Here is a 25,292-nt window from a genome sequence, read left to right on the forward strand (position 1 = left end):
GCCTCTGGGGCCCGGCCGGTCAGGGCTGGGGCTGGAGCTTCTTGGGTGTGAGGCTAAGCGGTCCGTTTGCTGGGGAACATGCTCCTTCCCATTCCTCCATTCACCAGAGTCCACTGCCCTCAGTGAGCCTGCAGTCCGGTGTCAATAGACAATCACCCCTGCTATGATGGGAGGCTGGCGGTGGCTCGGGGGGCAGGCCACGGGGACTCTCCCGGAGAAGGTGACCAAAGCTCTAAAGCTTGCTTGGCTCTTGCTCCAACAAAGGAAGAAGCTAAATTCTTGTGTCATCCTTGTTAGAGATCTAAGATCACCTAACCAGGGGCACCTGGGTGGCTCAGTGGTTGGGCGTCTGCCTTTGGCTGGGGTCCTGGGATCAAGTCCCGCATCAGGCTCCCCGCAGGGAGCCTGCTTCTCCCTTTGCCTGTGCCTCTCTCTCTCTCTCTCTCTCTCTGCATCTCTCATGAATAAGTAAATAAAATCTTTAAAAAAAATCACCTAACCATTAGGAAGAAATTATTAAACACCCACAGTGTGCTCAGTGCGATTTATATACAGTCTGGGAGGTAGTCCCCACCCGCTCCCATCTTACAGATGAGAAAAGTGAGGCCTCGGCAGGTTAAGTGACCTGCCCGAGGTCCCCAGCTGCTCACCCACCAGCTCTCTGTCCTTTCTGATCTCTGCTCTCCCCGCCCCGCACCCCAGATAGAAGCCTTTCTTGTTTTGAACAGAGACGAGGTGCCACATTTGTACAGAAATTTAAAAATGTTGCTGGAAAGAGGAAATGTATGAAAACAATCACCAAGGGCCCCTTCTGGCTTTGAATTATTTTCAGCTTAAAAAGCCCCTAGTACAAGGTCGGAAGTGTGCTCTGGGGAACAATAGCCATGAGGTGGAACAGCCCAGAACCAGGAGACCAGCCACCTGGAGGTCAGAAGCCCCAAGAAAGTTCCGAGGAAGGAAGGAAGGAAGGAAAGGGGTATTTTGGGTGTGTGACTGGCAGTCACTGTGCCAGGCACCACGTGGGCCCCATCGGCCTGGAGATGAGCCCTGTTGGTTGCTCAGAACCTGTCAGGGCTCTGCGGGGGAGCAGGGTCCCTCATTTGCCTTGAAGAGGCATCTCTCAATCTCCTGTCCTGCCTTCCCTGCTCCCCCCACCCCAGCCCCGTGGGCCTCCTTGCCACATCCGACCTCACTGGGCAGGGCCTGGCCCCTGGGCCTTTGCACAGCCTGTGCCTTCTGCCCATGATGCTCTTCCTCAGATATCTGCACGGCCTACACCCCTACTTGTCACTTCCTTCTGGTTTCCACTGAGTGGGGCATTTTTATTCCCGTGTTTAAAAAGTATAATTTTATCCCGCTCGCCCCTGTGCTTTCCTTGCTATTACTGGTCATCTCCTGCGCCAGATAATTTACCGATTTTTTTGATTATCCATCTTGCCCGTGGGACTGTCAGCTCCACGAATGGGACCAGGATTTCCGTCTCTTTCGTTCCTGGCCCTCTCCGTGAGCGGCTCGTATGGGCCCGGCCCACGGAGGCGAGCAGTGGGTCACTGGTGCACAAACTCCATAATCCTTCCTACAAGCTCCTGGGTGTAGAGTATTCCAGAGTAAATTCAAGTAACTGGATGCAGTTACCATCTTCTCATTTTCATCAAGCGTGTTCGTCCAGACAAGCAGAATAACCACTGCTGGTGCTGTAATTTTATCGAAGAATGAGCATTTTCGTGCCAAAAACATGCCAGAGGACGTAATTTCAGAATAAACGGTCGTTCTTTACGTGGAGTAAAGTTTACCCATATTTGAAAAGCAGAACGAGACAGCCCTCCGCTGCCTTTATCTTTCTCGTTCCCTGGATGTTGGATGCAAACGTTGATCCAGGCTGTGAGACCTCGTGTGAATTACTTAACCCTCTGTGCCTCAGTTTCCCCATCTGTAAACCAGGGATAAGAAGTGCCCTTAGCTCAGAGTTGTTTTGAGGATTAAATGAAATCTGATCTGGGTGAAAGGCCTAGCATGTGCCTGGCACATAATAAGTGCCCCATGAATGGTTTTGTTATTAAAATGTAAGGACATAGGGGCGCCTGGCTGGCTCAGTCAGTAGAGCATGCAGCGCTTGATCTCAGAGTTGTAAATTCGAGCCCGATCTTTAAAAATGAAGATTAAAAAATAAATGTAATGGCAAAGAAATAAGCCAATTTTCTCGAGACTAGTGGTGGTCCTCGGGCCAGAATTTGGGAACCACTTCCCCAGGCCAGAAGCCCAGCTGCTGCGTGGGGAGCTTTGGTGACACCCCCCACTCCCAGATCAGAAGGGATTGGGGCGCCACCTGGTGGGGCCCGGGGGAGGCACCTGGGGAGGCAGGGATGGGGAGGAGGCCACGGACTAGACATGCCTTCTGCGACAGGTCCACCGACCCTGGTGCCAGATTGAGGAGCCGTGACTATTCCTGGCATCTCACATCTGCTGTTTGCCTCCTAGGCTGGGCTCGGTCTTCGGCCCCCAGGCTTTCCCCAAACTGGTGAAGGTCCTCGAGGCTTTTTCCTCTCTTCAGCATCTGGAGTGAGTATAGACGTGGGCGACCTCTGGTTTTGAGAACCCCAAACTCTGCCCCTGGGGGAAGGTGCAGAGAGAACCCCAAACTCCCCTCCTCCCTCCCGCTCTCCTGCTGCTTCCTCACTATGGCTGGTGTGAGTGACCAGGGGACCCCCCCCCCAACCCTGCAGGAGAGGGAGGACAAATGAGACAATCCCCAAGAATAAGAAAAGGTTGAGTCCTTTTGTGATCTTTGAAAACTCTTTTCCCTCCCTGGGCTCACGTGCGGTGCAGGGCCTGGGAGCATGATCCCATCGCTCAGCTGTGGCTCTAAGAGGCTAAAGAAGTCGCCTGCGCTCATGAGGCTCTCAGGGTGGGGGGGAAAAAAGAAAAGATTCAGATCCATGGCGGGTCAGAACCTTGTCCCCTGGCTGGCCAGCTGGGGCCCCCGGGGGGGGGGGGGGATGAAGACTTGGTCCCACTCATTCTCGCTCTCCAAAGGTTGCCTATGGTGAATCCAAGGTGGGGAGGGATGGGAGGAGGCTGCTGATGGTCCCTCCGACTGATTCCACCTGCAGCCTGGACTCACTGAGTGAGAACAAGATCGGGGACGAGGGTGTGGAGCAGCTGTCAGCCACCTTCCCACGGCTGAAGGCCCTGGAGACTCTCAAGTGAGTGCCGGAGACGCCCCCCTTCTGTGTCTGGCTTCCCCGTTCTCATGTTCGCTCGCCCATTCGGTCACCCACTCATGTCTTGATTGAATCACACATGCAGCCACTCGTCTGTTGATTGAATCAGCGAATACCGAAGAAGCACCTGCTATGTGCAGGCCGCGTTCTGGGCCCCAGAGACCCAGCTTTAAACAGGACAAACAAAGGCCCTGACCTCAGGGGTCTCCTAGTAGGCAAGCAAACAAATACACCCATAATTATGAACGTAGATAACGTTCGGTGAGAAAAAGTTAGGCTGTGGGGCGGACCAGGATGTGTCCCTAAAACATCATCAAAATACTAAATATTATTTTAAAAAAAGAAAGGAGTATGGATGACTCAGTTGGTGAAGTGTCTGCCTTCGGCTCAGGTTATCATCCTGGGGCCCTGGGATCGAGTTCTGCATCAGGCTCCCTGCTCAGTGGGGAGCCCGCTTCTCCCTCTACCTCTGTCCCGTCCCCTGCTCCTGCTTTCTCTCTCTCAAATAAATAAAATTAAGAAATATAAAAAAAGAAGTGCCTGGGTAGCTCAGTCGGGTGAGCATCCAAACCTTGATTTTAGCTCAGGTCCCCATCTCAGGGTCGTGAGTTCAAGTCCTGCATTGGGCTCCACACCAGGTGTGGAACCTAGTTAAAAAAACAAACAGGGATCCCTGGGTGGCGCAGCGGTTTAGCGCCTGCCTTTGGCCCAGGGCGCGATCCTGGAGACCCGGGATCGAATCCCACGTTGGGCTCCCGGTGCATGGAGCCTGCTTCTCCCTCTGCCTGTGTCTCTGCCTCTCTCTCTCTCTCTGTAACTATCATAAATAAATAAAAAAAAAATTAAAAAAAAAAAACAAACAAAAAACAACTGTCCTGGGTTTTGGGAAGTGGACAGATTGATGTAGGAGGATCTTCATGAGCATTTACTGAACCCAGAGGGGATCATCAAAGTCTGTCCACACTCCGCATTGTAACTGGGACCGGGATGGCTGCAGGATTTACTTTGGGATTTCCTTGATTGTAGGGACACTGAGACTTCCCCAGTAATTTATAGTATTCTAGGTGATGCTGTGGGTAGGCTAGATCTCCCTCTCTCCCCCCTCTCCTTCCTTCGTCCCTCCCTCCCTCTCCTCCCTTTCCTTCCTGTCTTTTTTCCCCACCCACTTAAGTATTTATTGAGCACCTACTATGTACTTGGCACGGATGTAGGCACACGGATACAGAAACAAATCAAAAGACCTGCCATTAAACAAATAATGTGGATACGTATTCAATTATAGCGTGGAAATGTGGTCCACGGGGATAAGAAGGATGGTCTCAAATCATAGAGCAGATGTGGGGGGAGTGTGATCTCTCTCTCGATCCTCACCCCACATCCCACGCAGCAGCAGGGCGGGACTGTCCTTTTATTTATTAAGGGTCAGCACTTATCCACAGTGCTGTTCGCAGCCTGTTCCCCAGGGCTCTCCTCCAGGTAGGCTGGCCTGTGTTTGCTGCTCAGGGCCACTGTGTGGGGAGGTGGGAGCCCCCCAGCTCTGCCCCGGGGTCGGTGGGCGTTGATGGGCAGGGGGCCTGAACATTTGGCCCTGAGCCCTTCCCCTTGCTGTGTGTCCCTGCAGCCTGTCCCAGAACAGCATCACCGACGTGGGCGCCTGCAAGCTCGCAGAAGCCCTGCCCTCCCTGGCTCCATCCCTCCTCAGGCTGAGGTGAGTGGGGACCCCCTGCCTCCTCCGCCATTGGTCAGATGTGGGTGGAGAGGATGGAGAGCCTCCTTCATGCAGGTGCAGAGCCCAACCCTGGGATTGGAGGCCGTCCCTGCTTGAGCTGTTGTGTGCGCTTGCTAGGTGGAGGGGGGTGGGGGACTTCGACCTAAAACCCAATATAAACACAACCCCCCCGGAGCTGGATCATGCAAGATAGCAGGACCTGACCAGCTGCGCAGGTTGCTGACTCATTTGGACAATGGGCCTGTGGAAGGCGCTGGGCGCCACACCTGGCTGTGGTGCACCGTGAATGTGGGCCCTCTTTCCCCAGGGGATGGCAGGATGGAGCCTTTCCTGGAGTCCAGGGGGGACCACATGTGGGCGTCGGGGCTGGTGCTGGTCGCTCACGGGGTGCTTGCACTGCCACCTCCTGGTGGGCCTTGGCATAGCGCGTCTGGCTTTGGGTGGCTTCCAGTCCGGCTCCCTGGTTGGGGGGTCCCAGAGCCCCAGCCATTCAGCTGGGCCGTGCCGGCCCTCCTCCCCCGCCAGCCTTTCCTGCTCCTTCCTCAGCCCTCAACACCCACCTAGGGCAGCCAGAGTCACGTTCCCAGGGGAGATGGTATATCTGGTCCATCTAGTTGTTGACCCATCATCCCCTCCATTTTCATTCCAGCCGGGGTCACCATGCACAGCTGCGCAGGTTGTGTACTGCGCCACTCGTAGTCTATGCGGCTGGCACACCCCCAGGAGTGTGCAGGGCATCTAATTGCCTCTAATATCAACCATGGGCCAGCACTTGTGCTAGGAACTAGAGATACAGCTATGGACAAAACAAACATTCTTTGCCTCGAAGCTTCTTGCATAACAACTAAACACATGCACAAATTAAATATTTTTAAATAGTGACTCGTGCTGGGAAGGAAACTAACGAGGGCCCAAGAGAGTCAATGGGGAATATTGAAGTTGCCAAGGAGCTCAGGAGGCCCTTCCCCTTCCGTGGAAGTGCTCAGGGACAGGCATCCCGGGAGCAGGGAACAGAAGATGCAATGGCCTTGAGTCTTTGCCAGAAGGGACATGGTGGCTGGCTATAGGGACAGAGGGTGGGAGATGAGGTGGGGGAGGTAGAAGAGGCCAGATTATGCAGGGAGGCCCTCGGAGGCCCCCAAAGGGCTTTTGAAGGTTTTCCATTGTGAATGGAGAAGCAAGTGGCACGTATGGGGTAATATCTGGTCTGACCAACACTTTAGGAAACCTCATACTGGAAGGGCTCTGAGATGCCATCCACTGTAAGACACCATTAAGAGGACAAAACTCTGCTAATTAAGCCATGACGCTCATGGATTGTCAGGCACATCCGGGTCTCAATGATACTTGAATGTGAATGTGGGCATCTTGGTGTAAATGAAATATGGGAAGAATCCTGGGTCTGTGGGAGGCGGCGGGAGCCTCCTGGGTTCTAAGACACACCCCAGGAAGAAACTGTAGAGCCTCCGCGCGGTCGCGGCCCTGGGCCTGGCCAACCTGTGACCTCAGGGGGTGTTGGAGTATAGCCTAAATCTGCTTTACTGCAGTGTAGACCTGCTGCTTTTACGCGTGCTGCCCTGCAGTGGGGCCCTGAGGCTGAGTCATGGCGAAGTCATGGCCTTGGGATGGGAACCTCGGGAGCACCGGGTGGCTTGCAAGGATGATTGTGACTGAGTGTAGAGCTCTGCCCCGCGGTAGCTGTGACTGCGCCACGGCAACCGAGCTGGCCCAGGGGTTCTGGTTTTCTGTCCCCAGCAATCCCCGGTGGTGGTCACACCAGTGGTGGTCACATGGTCTGCGGTAGCTCGTATTGCCTTCACCTCCCTCCACCCGCAGGAGGTAGTCAGAACCACAGCTAGGATTTGTCATTCCGTGTGCTGGGCCCTGTTTTACATACCGGACCAGCATTAACTCATTTACTCCTCTCCGCAATTACTCTGTTGTGCCCATTTTATGGAGGAGTAAGCTGAGTCACCGAGGAGTTAAGTGACTTGCCAAGGGTCACGCAGGCGGCAAGCCCTGGAGCTGGGATTTGAGCTTGGGAAGCCTCAGCCGGGAAACTACTTCCACTCGCTCCTGTGGCTTCCCTGGACTCACTGTGTGACCCCAGAGGAGCAGCCTCAATTTGTCCCTCTGTAAAATGGGGAACCCCATGGCCCCTGACCTCCCGGCACCCCCAGCCCTCCACCATGACCTCTGACCTCTGTTTCTGACAGCCTGTACAATAACTACATCTGTGATGTGGGAGCTGAGAGCCTGGCACAGGTGCTTCCAGACATGGTGTCCCTCCGGGTGTTGGAGTGAGTGGGGACAGTGGGTGGCAGGGGGCTGGGGCTCTGGGGGACTGTGGGGTTCCTGCTGCCATGCTGGGAAGGGCTGCTCATTGACTGCACAGTGGTGGCCTTGGTCTGGGGCTGGCTGGCCTGGACCAAGGGCCAGGCCCTACAATGGGTTTCTCTCCTCAGTGTCCAGTATAACAAGTTCACGGGCGCCGGGGCCCAGCAGCTCGCCGCCAGCCTGAGAAAGTGCCCTCACGTGGAGACTCTGGCGTAAGTCTCGGCCCCCCAGTGGGTGGAGAGCCACCAGCTTCCCAGGGGTGCAGCTCCTGTGAGCCCTGAGCTCAAATCCCACCCTGGGCCTCACTGATGTGAGGCCTTGGATGAGCAAACGTTACCTCCCTGGCCTCAGGTTCTTTGTCTGTGAACTGGGAGGGATAATATTTACCCCCAAGTAGGTTTGTGAGGTTCACATTAATCTTAGAACAGTGGTTGGTACCTGAAAATGCTCAGTGTATTAAATAGAGTGAACGATATGAAATCACTTCTATTATTTTGGACCTGGCAAGTCTGGCAGTTTTATATGGTTCAAACTTCTGTATTATTCTGTGCCGTGATGTCTAATGCCCGATATCAGTACTTTGTACTCTTCTGAGGCACGTTCACCTACATAATTCCTCATACCTCCTAGCATAGATCTTATAAGATCCATTTTACAGATGAGGATAATGAGGCACAGAGAGGCTAACTGGCTTTTTTTGTGGTCACATAGCAAGTCAGCAGCAGAACCAGGTCTAAAGAAAGGGGGTCTAGGGGCTCCCGGGCCTCTGCTGTTGCTATAACCCCGCACTGGTCTGATTCTGCCCAGTGGGAAGTCTCCAGGGCTCTAGGCTGGGTGGTAGGAGGGAATGGGGGGGCAGCTTGTGCTGGGGGCTCCCCTTTCTGGGGCTCCTCTCACCTGGCCCCCGCATGCCGCGCCCATCGCAGGATGTGGACGCCCACCATCCCGTTCGGCGTCCATGAACACCTGCAGCAGCTGGACTCACGGATCAGCCTGAGATGATCTCCGTGATGCCTGGGATGAGGTAGGTAAGCGGGGTGGGCTCAGGCGGGAAGAACCACAGGGGGCTGCTGGGGCCAGTGTCTTGTGAAGTCAGAATCCACAGGAGGGGGGCGAGGAGGGTGGCAGGTGGTTGGGTGAGCATGTCGGGACCTTGCACCGTCTGGGGCCTCCTCCTGTGACTGGTGGAGGGGTCTTTAAAGCCTTTGGAGAGGGGGCACCTGGGTGGCTCAGTCGGTTATTGGGCTCAGGTCGTGATACCTGGGTCCTGGGATCGAGCCCCACATTGGGCCTGCTGCTCAGTGGGAACCCTGCTTCTCCCTATCTGCCCCCCCTACTCGTGCTTGCTTGTCTCTCTAGTGCCCTCTTTCTCAAATAAATAAATAAAATCTTAAAAAAATAAAATAAAGGCTTTGGGGACTTGGCCCCTGAGCCTCCTCCCTGTGGCCAGGCGTGGAGAGGTGGGGAGTCACCGTCCACAGCCCTTAGTTTTGGGAAGAGCTTCCTTAGAGGTCCCTGAGCCACCCCTGCTGCCTGCCCTGCATCGTCTTTGTAGGATTTGCTCTGGGAGTTTCTGCACCGGTGACTTCCGTGCTCCCCACCCCCCGTGATGTCCTCCTCCAACCCCACCTCCTCCCCGGTCCCTGTGCTGAGCTGCCCCTCCGAGAGCGTTCTGACCGGCCCCTTCTCCCGACCTCTCACAGCACGTTCCTGGAGGACGCCAACCACGCTGGACCTTGAACTGGTGATCTGTGGACACAGTTCTTCTCGTGTCCATGAGCCGAGCATCGTGGCGCCCAGCCCCGCCGGCTTGGGGTTGGCCCCCACCCAGCAGCGGGAAGGACCGCGGCCTGCTCTGCGGACGGACCCAGGCCTGGCTCCAGGCTCCCGCGGGGTCCAGGTTGATGGCAGGTGCGGTCCCCCCTGCGGGACAGGACGCTCCTAGCAGCTGCAGCTGGGCCGGAGCGAGGGATGGAGGCAGCCGCATCTCTGCATCCCGAGGTCCCCGCCAGCCTGGGGAGGAAGCGCCTCTCCACGCTGCTGTCCTAACAGGGCACGCTTGGCGCCCTGCGGATCCCAGCGGTCAGCCCCGCCCACTCACTCCCAGACTGTGACCGTGACAGGTTGGGGGGGGCTGTGGCTGCTGCGTTCCATCTGCAGGACTCACTGTTTTGCACTAACTCTGTCGAGGCCAAAGCTAGGCGTGGCCCCGACACACTGGACTGGAGCTGGAAATTGCTGATGGTACACTAACGTGGGGGCGGTGGGCTGGAACCACACCTGCCCCTCGGCCTTCATTTCTCGTGTCATGTTTCACTACGTTATAAAGGGCTCATTTGATCTCACGGGGGTGCCCACTGGTTGAGTTCATACCACAATTACTGTTTCGGGGTGCCCGCTGTTCGGTTATCTGATGCTTTGCAGGCTCCCCGGGATGCCCCGTGGCTTGAAACAATGCACACATTTATTCTGCTCACACTGTGCCTGCTCTGCGGGCTGGGCGGCAGCTCGTCTCTGCCCCACTCGGTGTTGGCTGGGGCAGCTTGGCGGTTGGGGTTGGCATCATTGAAGGCTCAGGGACTTGATGCTGGCGGGTGCGGGTGGGGTGGGGGTGGGCCTGGGGCCTTGGTGCCTCTATGGAACCACAGAAGGGAGATCTCTGCCTGTGGGCTGGTTGGGCTTCACCGTAGCGTGGTGGCTGGGTTGAAGGGTCACCACCCAACATGGAAGAGAGATCACAGAAGGAAGCATCCTTTTTATAACCCAGCCTTGGGGGTCACACAGCACTACTTCCTCCACAGCCTGTGCCCTGTGTGACAGGGTCTGTGGCTCTCCTACCCCCCAACTGCCCCCGACTGCTCCCGGCCCCCCAGCAGAGTCCACCTTGGCCCACATCCTGCCTCCGTGGAAAGGGGTCTCCCTACGGCATCCCAAGCTGTAGTGGCAAATCCATTATTGGGGGATCAGCAAGGCTGAAGTACCGTAAGCCTTGCGGAGAGGTTTACCTCTGCCTCCGACTCGTCGTTCTACCCTGGGAGCCGTTTCTTAGTCGAGCTGGCATCTTGCCTTGGCCGCGGCGAGCCTAAAAGGGCCCCGGAAGCTTTGCTGTCTACACAGATTGCCGCCTGCTCTGTGGTTGTTTTGCTGGAGCTTGGCCTGCTTGGTCACATGTCCCAGTTCAGGTTAAGTGGGCTTTCTCCTGGGGGCGGGGGGAGCTGTCTGTTTGGCTCTAGCACACTGGCTCTGATGCCCGGTTTCGAAACTCTCCTCCTCTTCCCGGAAAGTGGGAGTCAGGGGTCAGGAGGGTCAGAGGGATTTGGTCCTGGCTGCCTAGCTGGCAGTCCTCGCAGAGACAGTGTGGGGCGGGGGTGGGGAGGAGGGGAGGTGCCCTCTGCCTCGGCCCAGCTGCGAAGGGCGCCAGGCGTTCTGACTGGCTTGGACATCACTCTTCAGGGTGTGCCGGCATTTGTGGATTGTGTGCAGTCCACGGGCTGCTGTTTGTGTGGCGACAGGGGGGGACAGGGGGACTCTCCTGCAGGACAGGCCTCTGCTGATAGCCCTCAGCCGGAGGGGTGGGGGGACACTTGCACCCACAGCTTTGAGTTTGTTCAGAGATGACAAAACCCTAGTCCAGGGCTGGGATTATTCGTAGCTCTGCCTGCCTGTGTGACAGCTACCATTTATTACGTAAGTGGATGTGTGTGAAGTGCTCATCACAGTGCAAGGGATATAGTAGGTGCTCAGTAAATATCAGTAATCATTACTTTGTGGCAGCACCATGCTAAGTCCTTCCTGCTCGAAGGGACCACAGTCCAGGGCCAGCAGCAGACTTCAGAGCCAGCCAGCTTGGGCTCAGCGCCCAGCTCACCACGTGTGCACATGACCTCTCCGTGCCTCAGGCTCAACATATGTAAAATGGGCATAATTACAGTACCGTGTTCATTGTGCGGCAATTCAAGGGGTTGGCACAGTCACAGCAAGAGCCTGGCATGCAGCCAGTCCTCGTTATGTATGTTTTGTTTCTGCCTCTGCCTGGCACGTTCTTCCCGGCCCTTCACGTTGGACAACTTCTGATCCTGCAGGTTTGCTTTTTTTTTTTTCCCTAGATTTTACTTATTTATTCATGAAAGACACACAGAGGGAGGCAGAAACACAGGCAGAGGGAGAAGCAAGCTCCGTGTGGGGAGCCTGGTGTAGGAGTTGATCCCAGGACCCCGGGATCAAGACCTGAGCTGAGGGCAGATGCTCAACCACTGAGCCACCCAGATGCCCCAGGACTTAGTTTAAAGGGCACCTCCCCAGTAAATAGACACCCCCCACTCCCACTCTCCAAACTGGTCATTACTTTTATCTTTTTTCATCCTTATCTGCTGTGTTGCCTGCTGTCCTAGGCTGTGAGCTCCAGGTGGGCAACACCCTTGTCTGCTTTGGGCACTGCTGTATGCTCTGCACCTTTGCAAGGTGCCTGAACACAGTAAGTGCTCAATAAATGTTTGTGGGATAAATGATCCTCACCACAACTTTGCTTATTTGCTTTGTTCATCCCACAAATATGTACAGAGGACACAGTGGCGTACTCAATAAAATGCCCCAGCTTCCTGCTCTGGAAAGTCTTGCATTTTAGTAAATTAAAAAAAAAAAAAACAAAAAACCTCCCTGGGCAGGGCAGTCTGGTGTGGTTAGGCAGTCTGTGCACTGCACAAAGGCACCTGAACAAGGAGGCAAATGGGGATTGCAGACCAACGTGGGCTCTGCTTGCCAAGCTGTGTGTCCTGATACGGAGCCGTGTCAGCCCAGAGGGGCACCTCTGTAATTATTAGCACAAAGTCATCTCATGAGGTGTGCAAATTCCTGTCCTCATTTCACAGATGTGACTTGTCTAGGGCCACATCCTTGACTCTGTGGCCAGCTCTGCTGGGTCCCAAGCTGGGGAGGCCCTGACTCTTGCCCTCTGTCGAGCACAAGGTCCTGCCTACGGGCTCCTTTTCTGAATCTTTAAAAAAAAAAAAAAAAAAAAAAAAAAACAGGCAGGGCCCCATAGGCTGGAGTTGCATACATGTTTTAATTGAAAGAAGTCAGCCTCCTAAGTATTGCTTTTACAAGGTTTATCACCATCAAGTATCCACACCACTCACATTTTCAAAAAATGTTTCCGGCTGGAGGAGCAACGTGGCACTCCCCCTCGGCGTGATGTATCAGTTCTGGCAACTTGGTGAAGAACGAGGAACTTGAAATGGATAAGTCAAGCCCGACCCTTCAGCCCGACATGACCCTTCAGCCCGACACGTTCTGCGGCTTCTTCTCCTTCTGATTTAACTCCCTGAAACAATCCTTGCATCTAGGGCCAGCCTCGGGCCAAAGCGGGCCGGGCTTCGGGCTCCACTGGCAGCAGATGGAGCTGGGAGTGGCCTCTGTGCGCGTGTCCGCAGTTTGAAGTATCCTCTCCGAAGATTAAGTGGGAGAAGCAGGTGCAGTCGGGGGTGAAGAGCGGGGAGGCAGACTCTGGCTGGGTTCCTGTAAACATCCATCGCAACTGCGAAAGGTCATAAGCCAAGGCAAGGCTGTTTGTGCGTCGCTGCGGGTGGGGGAGGTCTTCGGACGCCCCTGCCTTTCCCCCTTGGGTGGGGGCAAAGGCCTTCTGGGCCTCCGCTCTCAGTTTCAATCTCTCCATCCTACCCTCTGGGGTCCGGATGGAAACCTCTCTGTTGGCACAGAGCTTTCGGGGGGAGCAGGCCTAGCGAGAGGGGAGAAAGGGAGTGTTACCAGCACGGAAGCACTGTCCCGCCTTCGCCCATTTGGTGGTGGCCTCAGGAGGCTCGGGGCGGGGCAGGGAGGCCTTCCTCCATCCCTTGCATTCGGGAACCATCAGAACGCCCACTGTCAGGCTGGGCATCTTTTCCTAAACTCTCAGTAACTTTTTTTTTTTTTTTTTAATGAATTTGCCTGATTTCTAAGGACCCTGGACTGGGCGCCAGTGCAATTTCACTTAATCCATTCTTGGGCGAGAGGAGGAGGAGGGGGATCCTGGTCCCTGAGGAAGGACGGCAGCGTGCTCAGGGTGACCCAGGGCCTGCTGGCTGACCTGAGCCCCAGAGCGGCTGAGCAAGCCCGGGCAGTGGGCAGGGCTTGGCGACACCTCCCAGCTTGCCCGGAAGATGCTTCGCAGGCCAGGCTACTCAGCAGCCCTACTGCACTCGTCCTCACAAGACATGGCTCTTCCTCCCCTCCTGGCCCCTCGGCTGCTCCCCATTTCCCAGAACCAATCTGGCATTTCCCATACCCACCACCTTCTGTGTCTAGCTGGGCGCCAGGGTCTCTGCAACCTCTCATTTTCCCATGCCTACCCTCCTGGCCCAGCTCTGGGTCTCACCACCGCCAGCTCAGACTATACCTCCTGCAAACGTCATCGTGAGTCAAATAACAACTTACATGTTAAATACACAACCTGTACTGTCGTTTACCAACATCTGGGGCAGAAAATTCTCAGAGGCAGGAGGCCGATTGTGGGCATTGTGAGACTGTGAGCGGCATCCCTGGTCGCAGACCACTAATGCCAGTAGCAGTCCTGGGGCACAGGGACAACTAAAAATGCAACTGGCCCCATTTCCGAGGGGCGCGGAGGGGGCAGGACTATTTCTATTGAGAACCACGCATCTCCCCGAGGTGCAGAGAAGCCAAGTGACCTGTTACACTGACTGTGACAGGCAGAGCTGGCACTGGACTGGTGACGATGACGACAGAAACCATCACACCCAGGCAGCTGCCACCACCTGAGCTTTGATTGTGTGCCTCGTCCCCAAGGCAGAGATGCCCTGGTCCCTCCACACGCCCATCCAGGGCACCCGAACCTGGCAGCTTCCACCTGCAGGGAGCTGCCTCTGAAGCCTGCCTGGCCCCCAGGCTGCAAGTGCAGGCAGAGCCAAGGTCCCCCCATAGCTGTCTTCCAATCAGTGATGACCAGGAGGGTGGGGGATCAGTACCTCAGCTCCTGCACCCCGCAGCTGAGCCTCTATGTATCCTGGCCCCCAGAGTTCCTGAGCAGCACTGAGCTCAGGGCTGCAGTGGTGACCTGAGAACCCTTTCCTGCTGGTAGTTCCTGGGATCACCTCCCAAATAAACGACCTGCACTTGAACCTCTATCCAGGGGTCTGCTCCAGGGAGAGGAGGCCTGAGGCAGAGCATTACGTACATTATGTCATTCAGCACCACCACCACCCCCCCCATCAACTCCTGGAGTGACATGCTATTATGATACATTTTACAGACAAAGGCAGTAAGGTTCAGGCACGGTAAGTAACTCATCCAGACACGCTCAGTTCTCCAGAGCTGGGTGCTGGGGATCCTGTGATAAATGCAGCCATGCTTCTGAGACACAGTCTGGTGAGCGAGTGCAGCCCAAGGTAATATGCCCGACAGGAGGGGGTACAGGGGATGGACAGAGCCCTGAGTCGGGGGATGGCTGCGCACGAAGAGCACGCCAGGTAGGCCAGGTAGGCGGCAGGTGGGCAACGAGTCCACAGCAACCCCTAGAACCCCCTGGAGTTTGGTATGGGGTGGGGGAGGGGAGCAAGAAGGCAGGCGATGGTGGACACTGCGGAGAGGGGAGGATGGGCAAGTTTCTTGTGCTGTCTGCCAGATTCATCTTCTAGATGCCAGCTGGGAACACATCCTTCCACTGCTCTGAGTCCCCAGCTGCTGCTGAAGACACAGGCCAGGTCTTCGTGTCCTGGGGCCTCATCCCACCTCCCAAGCTGGATCTGGCATGGGGAGGGGAAGCCAGGGCTGCAGCCAGAGCACTGCTGAGCTCAGCCTTCTAGAAAGGTGTCCATGGCTCCCTCTCCCATCCCACCAGGAATCCACCTTTGTTGACCTCCGTCCAAAGAACCCCTGGGGTTTCCTGTAGGGTCAGTGGTGGTGCTCCTGAGAGCAGGGCTCCATTCAGAGATCTCTAAGGGAGGGGTTCATACTTAAGCCCATTTCAGACTCATGTGGATTGGGTGTCAGAGAACACAGAATCACCTCTGGAATGGGGACCCACTCCTCTCCCAGTCTTGGTGTCTGCCACCAGCAGAGGCCAGACAAGCATCAGCCTGGCTGGAACGTGTCTCTGACACATGCTAATCTCCCATCTGAATAGGCCCAGGGCCCTGCTGGCGCCGGCTCCAGCTGGACCCACTACTGCTCTCTGTTTTCACTGTGCTATTCAGGGTCACCTTCTATTTATGGCAAGTGATGCCAGGTTTCCACTTCTGATAGTAAAATAAAGTACATGTCTTTTCAGAGCACGACTTCCCTTTAAAAAGAGCACATTTAATGAAAACAATGACACAAATCAGAGTTCAGACTAGGGAGCAGAAATTGTTGACGGGGTCATATGGGGTTTGGGAAACCCTGATCGGGAGTCCGTATCACTGCTTCCACAAAGGGCCCAGACAGGGCAGGGAGCTGTCCTAAGTCACACAGCAAGTTGAGGACAGCTCAGGTCTCCCTGTCCTCAGCTAGAGGACATCCTGTGACCTCTCATCTGTGCCACCACCCACTGTGGCTCCATGTTAAAGATCAATCCCCTTGTTCCTTAACTTGCGAGTCTGGCCTCACAGCAAATCCACCAATGAGAAACTTGAGAATCTCAACAGGTGATATTTCTCAAGCACTCTTTGCTTACATTGTACCATCTGCCTTAACTCCTGTCCTAGCTCATGTATTCCTCAGGACAACCCTGGGAGGTGGGGCCAGGCATCATCGGAAATTTCAGACAGGGCTCAGAAAGGCTTCAGCAAATTGCTCAAGGCCATAGAGCTTGCAAAGGGCAGAGGTGGATTTGAACCTCTGTGGTCTGATCTTAGGTGCATCTCTTTCCTCCAAGGCATGAAAAGCCTGAGGCTGCAAGCATCCTGGAGCTGCAGCCTGCAGGATCCAAAGCAGTGGGTTCTCCAGCTTTCCTAATCATCATTAGAGCATGACAGACCATTCATTAGCTGTTGGCTTTTTTCCTCCTTCTTCTTCTTTCTGAAACCATAACCTTTCATTCCAGGCTACTCCCGAGAGCTGGACAGAGGGAGTGGCCGGCTGACTCATTTCTGGCATTAAGAATGACAGCTGGGCACTCGATCCATTTTAAGAAGCAAGTCCCGGCTCATGACCTCTGTGGAGAGACTGCCTAGTTTTGGGATTGGCTCTTGCGTCTGCAGGGTGCTGGTGGGCCAAGCTCTGGACATGCTGCAAGGAGATTTCTCTCACGTGCTTTAGCCACCCCACTCCTTGGGAGCAGTCATGGCAAGGCTGATCTGTGGGAATCCTGGCTCTGCCCCTTGGTAGCTGTGTGACCTTAGGCAAGTTACTTCATCCCTCTAGGCCTGTTTCTTCAGCTGAAACAGGAGGACAGTGGCCACCTTGTTGGGCTGTTTGTTGTGAGGATCGTATGAAGTCATATCTGTGGAGTGCCTGCAATTCATGACGCATCAGGGAGCAGCGGCCCCGCCCCTCCTTCCCACCTGTTCCCAGCTAGCAAACACACCAGGCCGGGGGGCCTCCTCAGTGCTGGCGGCCTGAAACATGTAGCCCTGTCGCCCTCCAAAGTCCTTGCTGGCTGGAAACCCATTGCTCGTTCCTCTTTCCCTCGCGCCAATCAATTCAAGTGGCTAAAGGCAGATGTCACCCAGAGCCAACGTGCATGGGTGTCCACTGTCAGCTCAGTGATGGGCTGTGTGGCAGAAGGATGACCTCTGCCTCGGCTAGTCCAGGGGTTCATGGCCTGAAGGGGATGGGAAAGGAGAGACTGCCCGGCTGCCTGGGCCTCTGATGGATGCCGGTGTTCTAGAGAAACAAGGACTGGCTTCTCAGACTCAGATTCCGGTTGACATGTCAGTTGCTGACACTCACCAGCTGTGGGTTTTGTGAAGATTCTTGGCCCAGAACGAGTCTCCAGCTGGTTGGTGGAGGGCAGCATTTGTCCAGGAGTCTTGCCAAATCTAAGAACTGCCCGGATGATTATTTTTTTTGGTATTTTAAATCAATGGACTTTTTTTTTTTAGCTCCAAATTTTTAAGAGGAACTTTTATGTCACTATCAAGAATAAAAAACAGGATCATTTGTCATAAACAGAAGGCAAACTAAAAGCAAATACAATGGAAGTGAAACCCTTAGTTCTAGCCAGATACGCCTGGTCAAAGGGAGAAGTAGCAGGTGCACGAGAGTAGCAGAGCACCGACAGCCCGGCCACACTCTGCTTCAGCGGCCTCCCCTGTGGCAGAGGGCCTCACTCGAAGCAGCACTGGGAGTGTGGCTAGGAGGCCCAGCTGGCCACCTCAGAGCTGGGTACCTAGGGTGAGTCACTCAACATCCCTAAGCCTCAGTTTTCCTCCCTGTACAATGGAGCTAATGAGCCCTGCCCTGCCTGCTTCAAGGGTGACGCTTAGGGGAAGCTAGATGTGGGAGAGGCAGTTATTTTTAACCACCCGGCCAAGTCCTCTGGCAGGAAGGAATCACAAGAATGAAGCCTTCCCCTTTCAGGGGTGCCTGGAACCAGGAGTCACTCCCAGTGCCTCCCCAGGCTCCGGGCAGAGGATGATAGCTGTAAGGACAGCAGCATCACCTGGACTCACTGGGTACCAGTTATCATCACCCTGGGCTGCTTCAAAGGCCACTTATGGGGACAGATCCTCCTTGGTGATGGGCCCCCAAGAGGCAGCGAGCACCCAAGGAGAGGGGAAGGCTTCCTGGGCGGAGTCCCCTCTGGGTCTGACGCACCATCAACACAGCATCATTTATTAAGAACTGACTACACGCCATCCTTTTAAAAATAAATTCACATAAAAAAAAGTAGTCTTGGGATCCCTGGGTGGCGCAGTGGTTTAGCGCCTGCCTTTGGCCCAGGGCGTGATCCTGGAGACCCGGGATCAAATCCCACGTCAGGCTCCTGGTGCATGGAGCCTGCTTCTCCCTCTGCCTGTGTCTCTGCCTCTCTCTCTCTCTCTCTCTCTCTCTGTGTGTGTGTGTGACTATCATAAATAAATAAAAATTTAAAAAGTAAAAAATAAAAAGTTCTTAAAAAAAAAAAAAAAGTAGTCTTCTGAAAAGCGAAGTACTAGAACTAGTGTATTTAATTGCAACTACAAGTTATAAAGGGAGAAATGGTACCACCTTAGCCAAGCAATCAAATTTATCACCACCAGCGGCGGGACATATGTCATGCACTCACGAGTGCACTCACCTCTCTGAGGGGTTCCTGCCAACAATGCATCATCTGAACCTAATTGCAAGAGCAAACATCAGATAAACCCACACTGAGAGATATTCTACAGGATACCAGACTTGTACTCCTCTGAAATGTGAATGCCATGAAAGATGAAGACAGAGCGAGGAGCTGGTCAGGATCGAGGGCAGCTTGAGAGACACAATGATTAAGGCAAAGGGTGATCTGGGATGGGATCTGGAACCTCAACTCTGCCTTCTGCCAGGGAAGGTCACTATTGGGACAATTGCTGAGACCTGAATAAAGTCACAGATTAGACTGGTCATAGGCCTGCATCAGTGTTAAATTTGCTGATTTTGACAACGGTTATGGAAATGAATGTCCTTGATCTAAGAAACCAGACAGTGAAGTATTTAGGAGTAAAGAAACATAATGTCTGCAATCCGTTTTCAAATGGTTCAGAAAAATAACCATACGTATACATATATATAGACATGCACAAACGTAGAGCCAGCCCACACTGCCTCAGTGAGCAAATGTGGCAAGAGGTAAATCGGCACAACTGGTGACCCTGGGTGAAGGATATGGGGGACTTCTTGGCACTCTTCTTGCAACTTCTGTATACTTGTGAAGTTATTTCAAAATTAAGTTTTATTTAAGTAACTCAGCGAAAAGGAGCGAGAGCGTCTATGCAGCAGGCCTGGCGGAGCCATGAGTGCTATTCCGAGGTTGGGATCTTGGAGCCCCTTCCTGGACCCCCCCTGCAAACCCAGCACTGGGTTAGGGGGGGATCGGCTATCTCACTCAGCTTTGCTTCCCTGGCCTCTCACTCCTCCTTTCTGGGCCTCAGCTTCTTTATTTGTGAGATGAGGTTAGTGCTGCTGTCCCTTTAATGTTGATCTTGATTTCCAATAAGCAGGCTAAGCATTCAGAAGTCGGGGGTGGGGTGGGGTGGGGTTGGGGGGTTGGAACAGCCGATAAATCAGGAATATGAATGGTCGGGTTGAGAGGAGCCCAAAAGAATTTGTTCACCAGAATAGACCCAAAGACTGTCATGGTCTCAGTCTTGGATGAAATCTCCAGTTTGTCTAACTTGGGGCCAAGGGAGCTGAACCCCTGGCATCTCAGCTGTCTGGAGACCCCTAACTGGATCTGCTTCTGTCCAAAGGAAGAAGCACTCATGCACCTTGTGGCCAGCACACTTCCAGGTGAGCCTTCTGCTAGGACACAGCTGGAAAGTCAGCCAGGCCTGGGGTGCACCTGCCTCCCCTCGCCACCTCACCTGTCTCCTGTCTGGACCACCGGGACAGGAGACCACTTGGTTTCCCTCATCCTCCCTGACTCTTCTCCTCCCCCCCACTCCCTGCAGGAGTTCCACCAGCTGCCTGTGGGGTCTCGTAGGACTTAAATCTTATTGTCCATGTCCCTGCAGAAGGCCTGGGTTTCTGAGCAGGGCAACGATATCCCAGCCTGGGTGTTCTGCTGATGGCAGAGGCCACAGATGGGTGTGGAGGGACCAGGGCGGGTGGATCAGGAGCAGCTGTGGCACCGAGTCAGGACATAGAAGCCAGGAGACCCCGGAATAAGCAGACCAATGGGTCTGGTTACCCTATGTATCTGAGCTACACCAGGCCCCACCGACTCTGGCAGCAATGTTCTGCAGGCTCTCCATTTCCGGTGCAGAAAGGCTCTCTCCCACAGCCCTCCCTCTGTGCCAGGAACATGGACAGATCAATCCAGCTGCGCTGCCTCCGCTGCCTCCGCATCGGAAGTGCTGGGATGTGAAGACTCCCTGGCACTCCCAGCCGCAGTGGCCCTTTCTCCTGGGAAGGAAGGAGCTCCTGATTCCCCGCTTCCTGCTCCTGGGCAATGATTAAAACTCGAGGAAAACAGGGGCTCCAGATCTGGTGGCCTTTGGAGACCACAGGCAGTGGGAAGGGTGTCCTGAGTGTCCTAGGCCAGGAAGGCAGAGTGGGAAGTCTGTCCCAGGGATCTACACCTGAACGCACCCGCACTCAGGCAGGCAGTCCTCTGTGGCTCATCCTGGGCTATAAATATTCATGCGTGTGCATGTGCAGGATTATACATGTGCAAGGGCCTGCGTGTATACACTTCCCATCATATCTGTTAATGCTAGCAGTGGTTGATATTAATCTATCACTTATTGTACATAGGAAGGTCTGCGAGCTTTATGTATAACTAATGTAAGCCTCGCAATGAGGCATATTTCATTATCTCCATTTTTTTTAGAAGGGAAAACTGACACCCAGGGAGCTACAGGGAACATACCCAAGGTCACAGCTAGGATTGGGATTTGAACCACGCTCTCACTCCTTATCACAGCCCTAACATTGCCTCCTTCTATAGATGCTCAGCAAATGTTTGGGGACTATACTGTGGGCACACATGCAAGACAAAAAAAGAAACAGAGAGCAAGTGAGTGTGCCTTGAGAGCCATCCAGTCCTGCCTGGCATGCCCCACACCCTTTGTCAGCGCTTCCCTGACCTTCTCGTGCACAACATGAGAAGGTGTCCACAGGAGAACAAGCCAGAAAGGATGAGGTTGGACTTGGCTTACAGAAAGGGGCCCAGAGATAAGGTACAGTCAGACCATTTCTGGAGCCCTCCCGAAGGGTTTTCCTGCCGCTAGCCACCCCTCCCGTCCCCTACTCCGGGCTTCCCGGGTTCGGGGGCCAAGACCGCTTTGGCGTGGCTTCGGGACTGGGGAAAAAGGAATGCTGCGCGTGGCCTCGAGTATTTGCCCCAGCCCTTGGCCTCCCTACCTCCCAGAACAGGCCCAGGGGCTCGGACAGCTTTGCAAGGAAGGGTCCCTGAGACACACTTCATGTTGTTTCTGCTCAAACAGCCTTTGCTGCAAAGTTGGTCGAAGCATTTGGGTTTCAGTTTTTGGTTCAGAGTCTGCCAATGTTTTCATTTGGAAGGGGAAGTGTTTCTGTTGATGCAGGGAAGAGATAAAATAAGACATTCTTCACCGAGTTACACTGTCTGAAAGTCAAGCGCTTGGCTTGGAGGCAGAGATTCATCTTAGGATCTGCAAGGCCTAACACGGGGCCTGGTGGAAGAGCCAGAGACAAAGTTGGTCGAATGACTGAATGAGTGAATATGCACAGGGCCTAGACCCAGGCATGTGCGATGATCAGTGCCCAGTCCGGGTTTTGAGGGGAATTCCACAGATTTTACCTTTTTACTGTTCTCGGTCTGTGTTTCCCTACCTTCAGCAACCTCATCCCACCGAAGCCCCAGTCACCTCCAGCCTGAGCAACTCCATAGCCCCTAACAGGCTTCCCTGCTTCCACACCTGCCCCGACAGCCCATTCTGCCCACAATCACCAAAGTCATCTTTGCAAAATGTGAAATTGTGTCTTCTCCTGCTTAAAACCTTCTGATGGCTTCCCATTGCCTATGGCCGTGGCCACGGCCTCCCAGGTCCTGTATGGTCTGCCCTTGCCTTACCCCACGGACCTCTTCTGGGGCTGCTTTCCAGCCACACTGACCTCCTTTTGGTTGCTGCAAAAACCAACTCTCCTTCCTACCCCACAGCCTTGGCACTAGCGATTCCCTCTGCCTTGACTGGTTTCCCCCAAATCTTTCAGCCTGGCTCCTTCTACCAATTTAGGGCTCAGGTCCAATGTGTCGTCTCCTCAGAGAGACCTTCTCTGATCCCCCTTTCTAAAGCAGCCCACCTCTATTCTTTCACTTTGCTCACTCAACAGACATTTATTGAGCACCTACTAGATGCTGGGCACTGTTCTAAGTGCTGAGAAAACAGCAAGAACTCAATGGGGATGCCCAGGGTCCTTGCCCTTCCCTTCTTCATGGTTCTCAAAAAATCTGATGATCTTGTTTGGAAATCTGCTTGTCTTTTCTCGCCAGGTGCCAGGAGGCCCACGGCTAAGTTTCTCTTGTTGACTGTGCTCAGTAAGCATTTGTTCAATCAAGGAATGTACTGATGGATGGATGGACGGCAGGTAGGTAGGCAAGCCGACTCGGCAGGCATACGGGGATACAGGACAGCCGACACACTCTCCACCTGGCACCTGGCTCTTGCTAAGGTCTCACTGAGCTCAAATGAAGCTTTTGTCAAAGAAGTTTCACTGTCCACCTCCCAGGATCTGCAGTAGGTCCTGCCCTGTCCTGCTTTCCTTGGACTACGGTCATCTCAGCAAAGACAGGCCACAGAGCAAAGGAGTTAACTCAGCCTGCTGAGTAACATGGTGTGTAAGTGGCATTAGTGTCTGTTTTCTAAAAATGGACTGCCACCTCAGTGTCCTCCCTTCACTGCCACTCAGGCCCTATGCCTAGTGACCCTGCACACAGTTCAGTGGAGGGCCTTAGCCAAAGAGTGTCTACATGTCCCATGAACCCTCACCAGACCCAACAGCCTGCCTACCTCTAACTCTCATCTTGTCCAGCTGCCTCTCTTCCTGGCTGTGACACTTTGGCCAAGTCTCTCTCCTTCCTGGACCTTCCCTTCCCTTCCATTGACACACAAGGTGGGGCAGGTCACACAGCTTCCTGGTAGTGACCTAGAGGCGGGACTTGAACACCTCAGGGCAAAGATCCTGTGGTCCCCTCTACTCCCCGCTGGCCCAAGAGCTCCGTGAAGCCTTGCAAACACTGCAGGCAAAGCCAGCCCCAGCCTGCCTGGTCCGCAAAAGCAACCTGCAAAACTGGCAGCCCTTGCAGATGTAAGCTGCAGAACTGCCGAGCTCAGGCACCATGAAACCCGACTCCCAAATAGCAGCAAACCCAAGGCCAAAAGGAAGTATACAGACTTTTGCTGAATGTTTCTCCCCTCACAGCTTCAGCCAGGGCCCTTGCTCTTGAGTCACCACCCAGTCCCCAGGGCCACAGGGCAAAGGTGGTCACTGCCTGGCTTGCTACCTTTTCCAACACTCCAAATCTTTATCCTTCCGGGGCTATGGGAATCCCCCCCAAAAAAGCCAAGGTCACCATCAAGCCAGACTGAGGCAGAAGGGAGGAGCTAACAGCTCTGCCTCAAAGGGATCTGGGTGAAAAGGCTTTTCCATAAGCTGTGGCAGTAGGTACGTGGCTAACCCAAACAACCTTCCTTCTGCTCTGCCTTCCTTCCCGTCTTCAGCAACTGTCACCTTCACCAGGGAAAGCTTTCCAGCCCCAACTAAGGGCCTAACGCGGGTCTGGCCATTCCTGGCATCCAAACAGACCTCCAGGAGGTGGATGGAGGAAATCAGAAGTGGACACAGAGGCTCGGGGAGGGGTCACCTCCGGTCTGGAGATGCCACCCTCTTCTTCACCAGCGCCCCTAACCCACCCTCATCTGTAGGAGGGCACTTACAGATCTTGGAGGCCGGAGAGGGCCTCGTCCTGGGGGTCCCATCCCTGGCCGGACGATGCCCCCAACCAGCGGCGGCGGCATCATTTGGGCGGCTGGTCCAGGTCGAGGGGTGCGGGTCGTCGGGGGCGGGGGAGGACGGTAACCGAGCCTACTCCAGGTAACCATCGAAGACGTCGAGCTCCGAGTCGGCGTCGTAGAGGCCCGAGCCGGGGTCGGAGAGCACGCCGAGGTCCACGAGCGCCTGGTCCATGTCCTCGGGCAGGAAGACGAGGCCCACGTTGAGGACGATGTACTCCATGAGGAAGGCGTAGTATAGGATCAGCACATTGACGAAGAACAGGCCCACGTAGAACATAGAGGGCAGCAGCGGCGGCGGCACGGAGGGGACCAGGGGGCCCAGCGCGTCCAGGTGGGCCGCGACCCGGGCGCCGGGCATGCAGGGGGCGGCGAGGGCGGCGGCCCCGCGATCCCAGCGACCTCAGCCGCTGCGGCGCCCGGGCGGCCGGCAGAGGGGCAGCTCAGCCATCCAGGGGCGCCCCGGGAGGCTCGACCCAGGGGGCGCCGGGCCCCAGCGGACACTGCCCGGACCCCGAAACGTGCCCGGCGGGGCCCACGCACCCCCAGCTGCACCCGCTCGGCCCCGTCGATCCGCCCCGCGGCCAGGCGGGGACCCCCCGCGACCCCCCCCCCCGACCCCCCACTCCCCGAGGTGGCCGGCGGCTCCCCCGGCTCGCGCTCTCCGGCCCTCGCAGCGCCGGCGGGGACCCCGCCGCGGCTCTCAGCGTCCAGGGCCGGTCCCCGCGGCGATGTCGCCAGCCGCGCCCCGCAGTCCCTCGAGCCCCCTCCGCGCCCCCGCAGGCCCAGCGCCCATGGCTGCAGCCGCCGCGTCGCCCTCCTGGCCGCCCTCCGAGCGCCGCCCCCGGAGCAGCCCCGCGCTCATTGGCCCGCCGCCCCCCGCCCGCGCTCATTGGCCCGCTCGACGCCCGCGCTCATTGGCCCGCGCCTTCGGGGGGCGGAGCCTCATCGCCCCGCCCCCCGGAGGCTCCGCCCAGGTCTCAAATCCGATTGGCTCTGCGAATCCCCCCCCACCACGGAGCAGCGGGAGGGGAAAGACGCCCAAAGCAGTTCAAATCTAGACGTATCCCCAAAAGCCAACAGGAAACCCGAGCTTCCTCCGCAGTCCCCCACCCCATCCCACCCCATCCCCGGACTTGGATATGCCGTCACGCCTCTTCGGGACTCAGTTTACCTGACACAAAGGAGGCGGGGCGAAAGGGGAGGGGGCGGTGAAGTTACCAGTGAAAATCTCGGACTTTCCCAAAGTGGCGATTTTCCGTAATGGGGAAGATTGATCAGTGCTTCCATCATCTCTCCAAATTCTTGCTGCCCATTGCGGGAGGGTGGGGGAGGTGAGGGGTGGGTGGCGGATGGGGAGGAGGGTTCTGCATGATGGGGTTCAGGGACCCCTGCCTA

General features: G+C 55.4%; 2 protein-coding genes across 11 annotated transcripts in view; one reads left to right on the forward strand and one right to left on the reverse strand.

Moving 5' to 3' along the window:
* CIITA (class II major histocompatibility complex transactivator) overlaps positions 1–9,632 on the forward strand; it is a 69,758-nt gene extending 60,126 nt beyond the window's left edge. For all 10 annotated transcript variants that reach the window (XM_072835784.1, XM_072835775.1, XM_072835778.1 and 7 more), the window contains 7 exons: positions 2,479–2,559; positions 3,111–3,203; positions 4,843–4,929; positions 7,167–7,250; positions 7,416–7,499; positions 8,214–8,311; positions 8,991–9,632. In XM_072835784.1, coding sequence (XP_072691885.1) covers positions 2,479–2,559; positions 3,111–3,203; positions 4,843–4,929; positions 7,167–7,250; positions 7,416–7,499; positions 8,214–8,289 — 505 coding nt within the window. In that variant the 3' untranslated portion in view covers positions 8,290–8,311; positions 8,991–9,632. The remainder of the gene's footprint in view (positions 1–2,478; positions 2,560–3,110; positions 3,204–4,842; positions 4,930–7,166; positions 7,251–7,415; positions 7,500–8,213; positions 8,312–8,990) is intronic.
* Positions 9,633–12,330: 2,698 nt separating this feature from the next.
* DEXI (Dexi homolog) lies at positions 12,331–24,476 on the reverse strand. The gene is made up of 2 exons (XM_072835788.1): positions 23,820–24,476; positions 12,331–13,021 (listed from the first exon to the last, which is right to left on the reverse strand). Exon 1 carries the CDS (start codon positions 24,253–24,255, stop codon positions 23,968–23,970), a length of 288 nt encoding a protein of 95 aa, XP_072691889.1. The 5' UTR covers positions 24,256–24,476; the 3' UTR covers positions 12,331–13,021; positions 23,820–23,967.
* Positions 24,477–25,292: the final 816 nt, after the last annotated feature.

This window comes from Canis lupus, chromosome 8 (assembly GCF_048164855.1).
Source record: "Canis lupus baileyi chromosome 8, mCanLup2.hap1, whole genome shotgun sequence".
NCBI classification, from domain to species: Eukaryota; Metazoa; Chordata; class Mammalia; order Carnivora; family Canidae; genus Canis; species Canis lupus.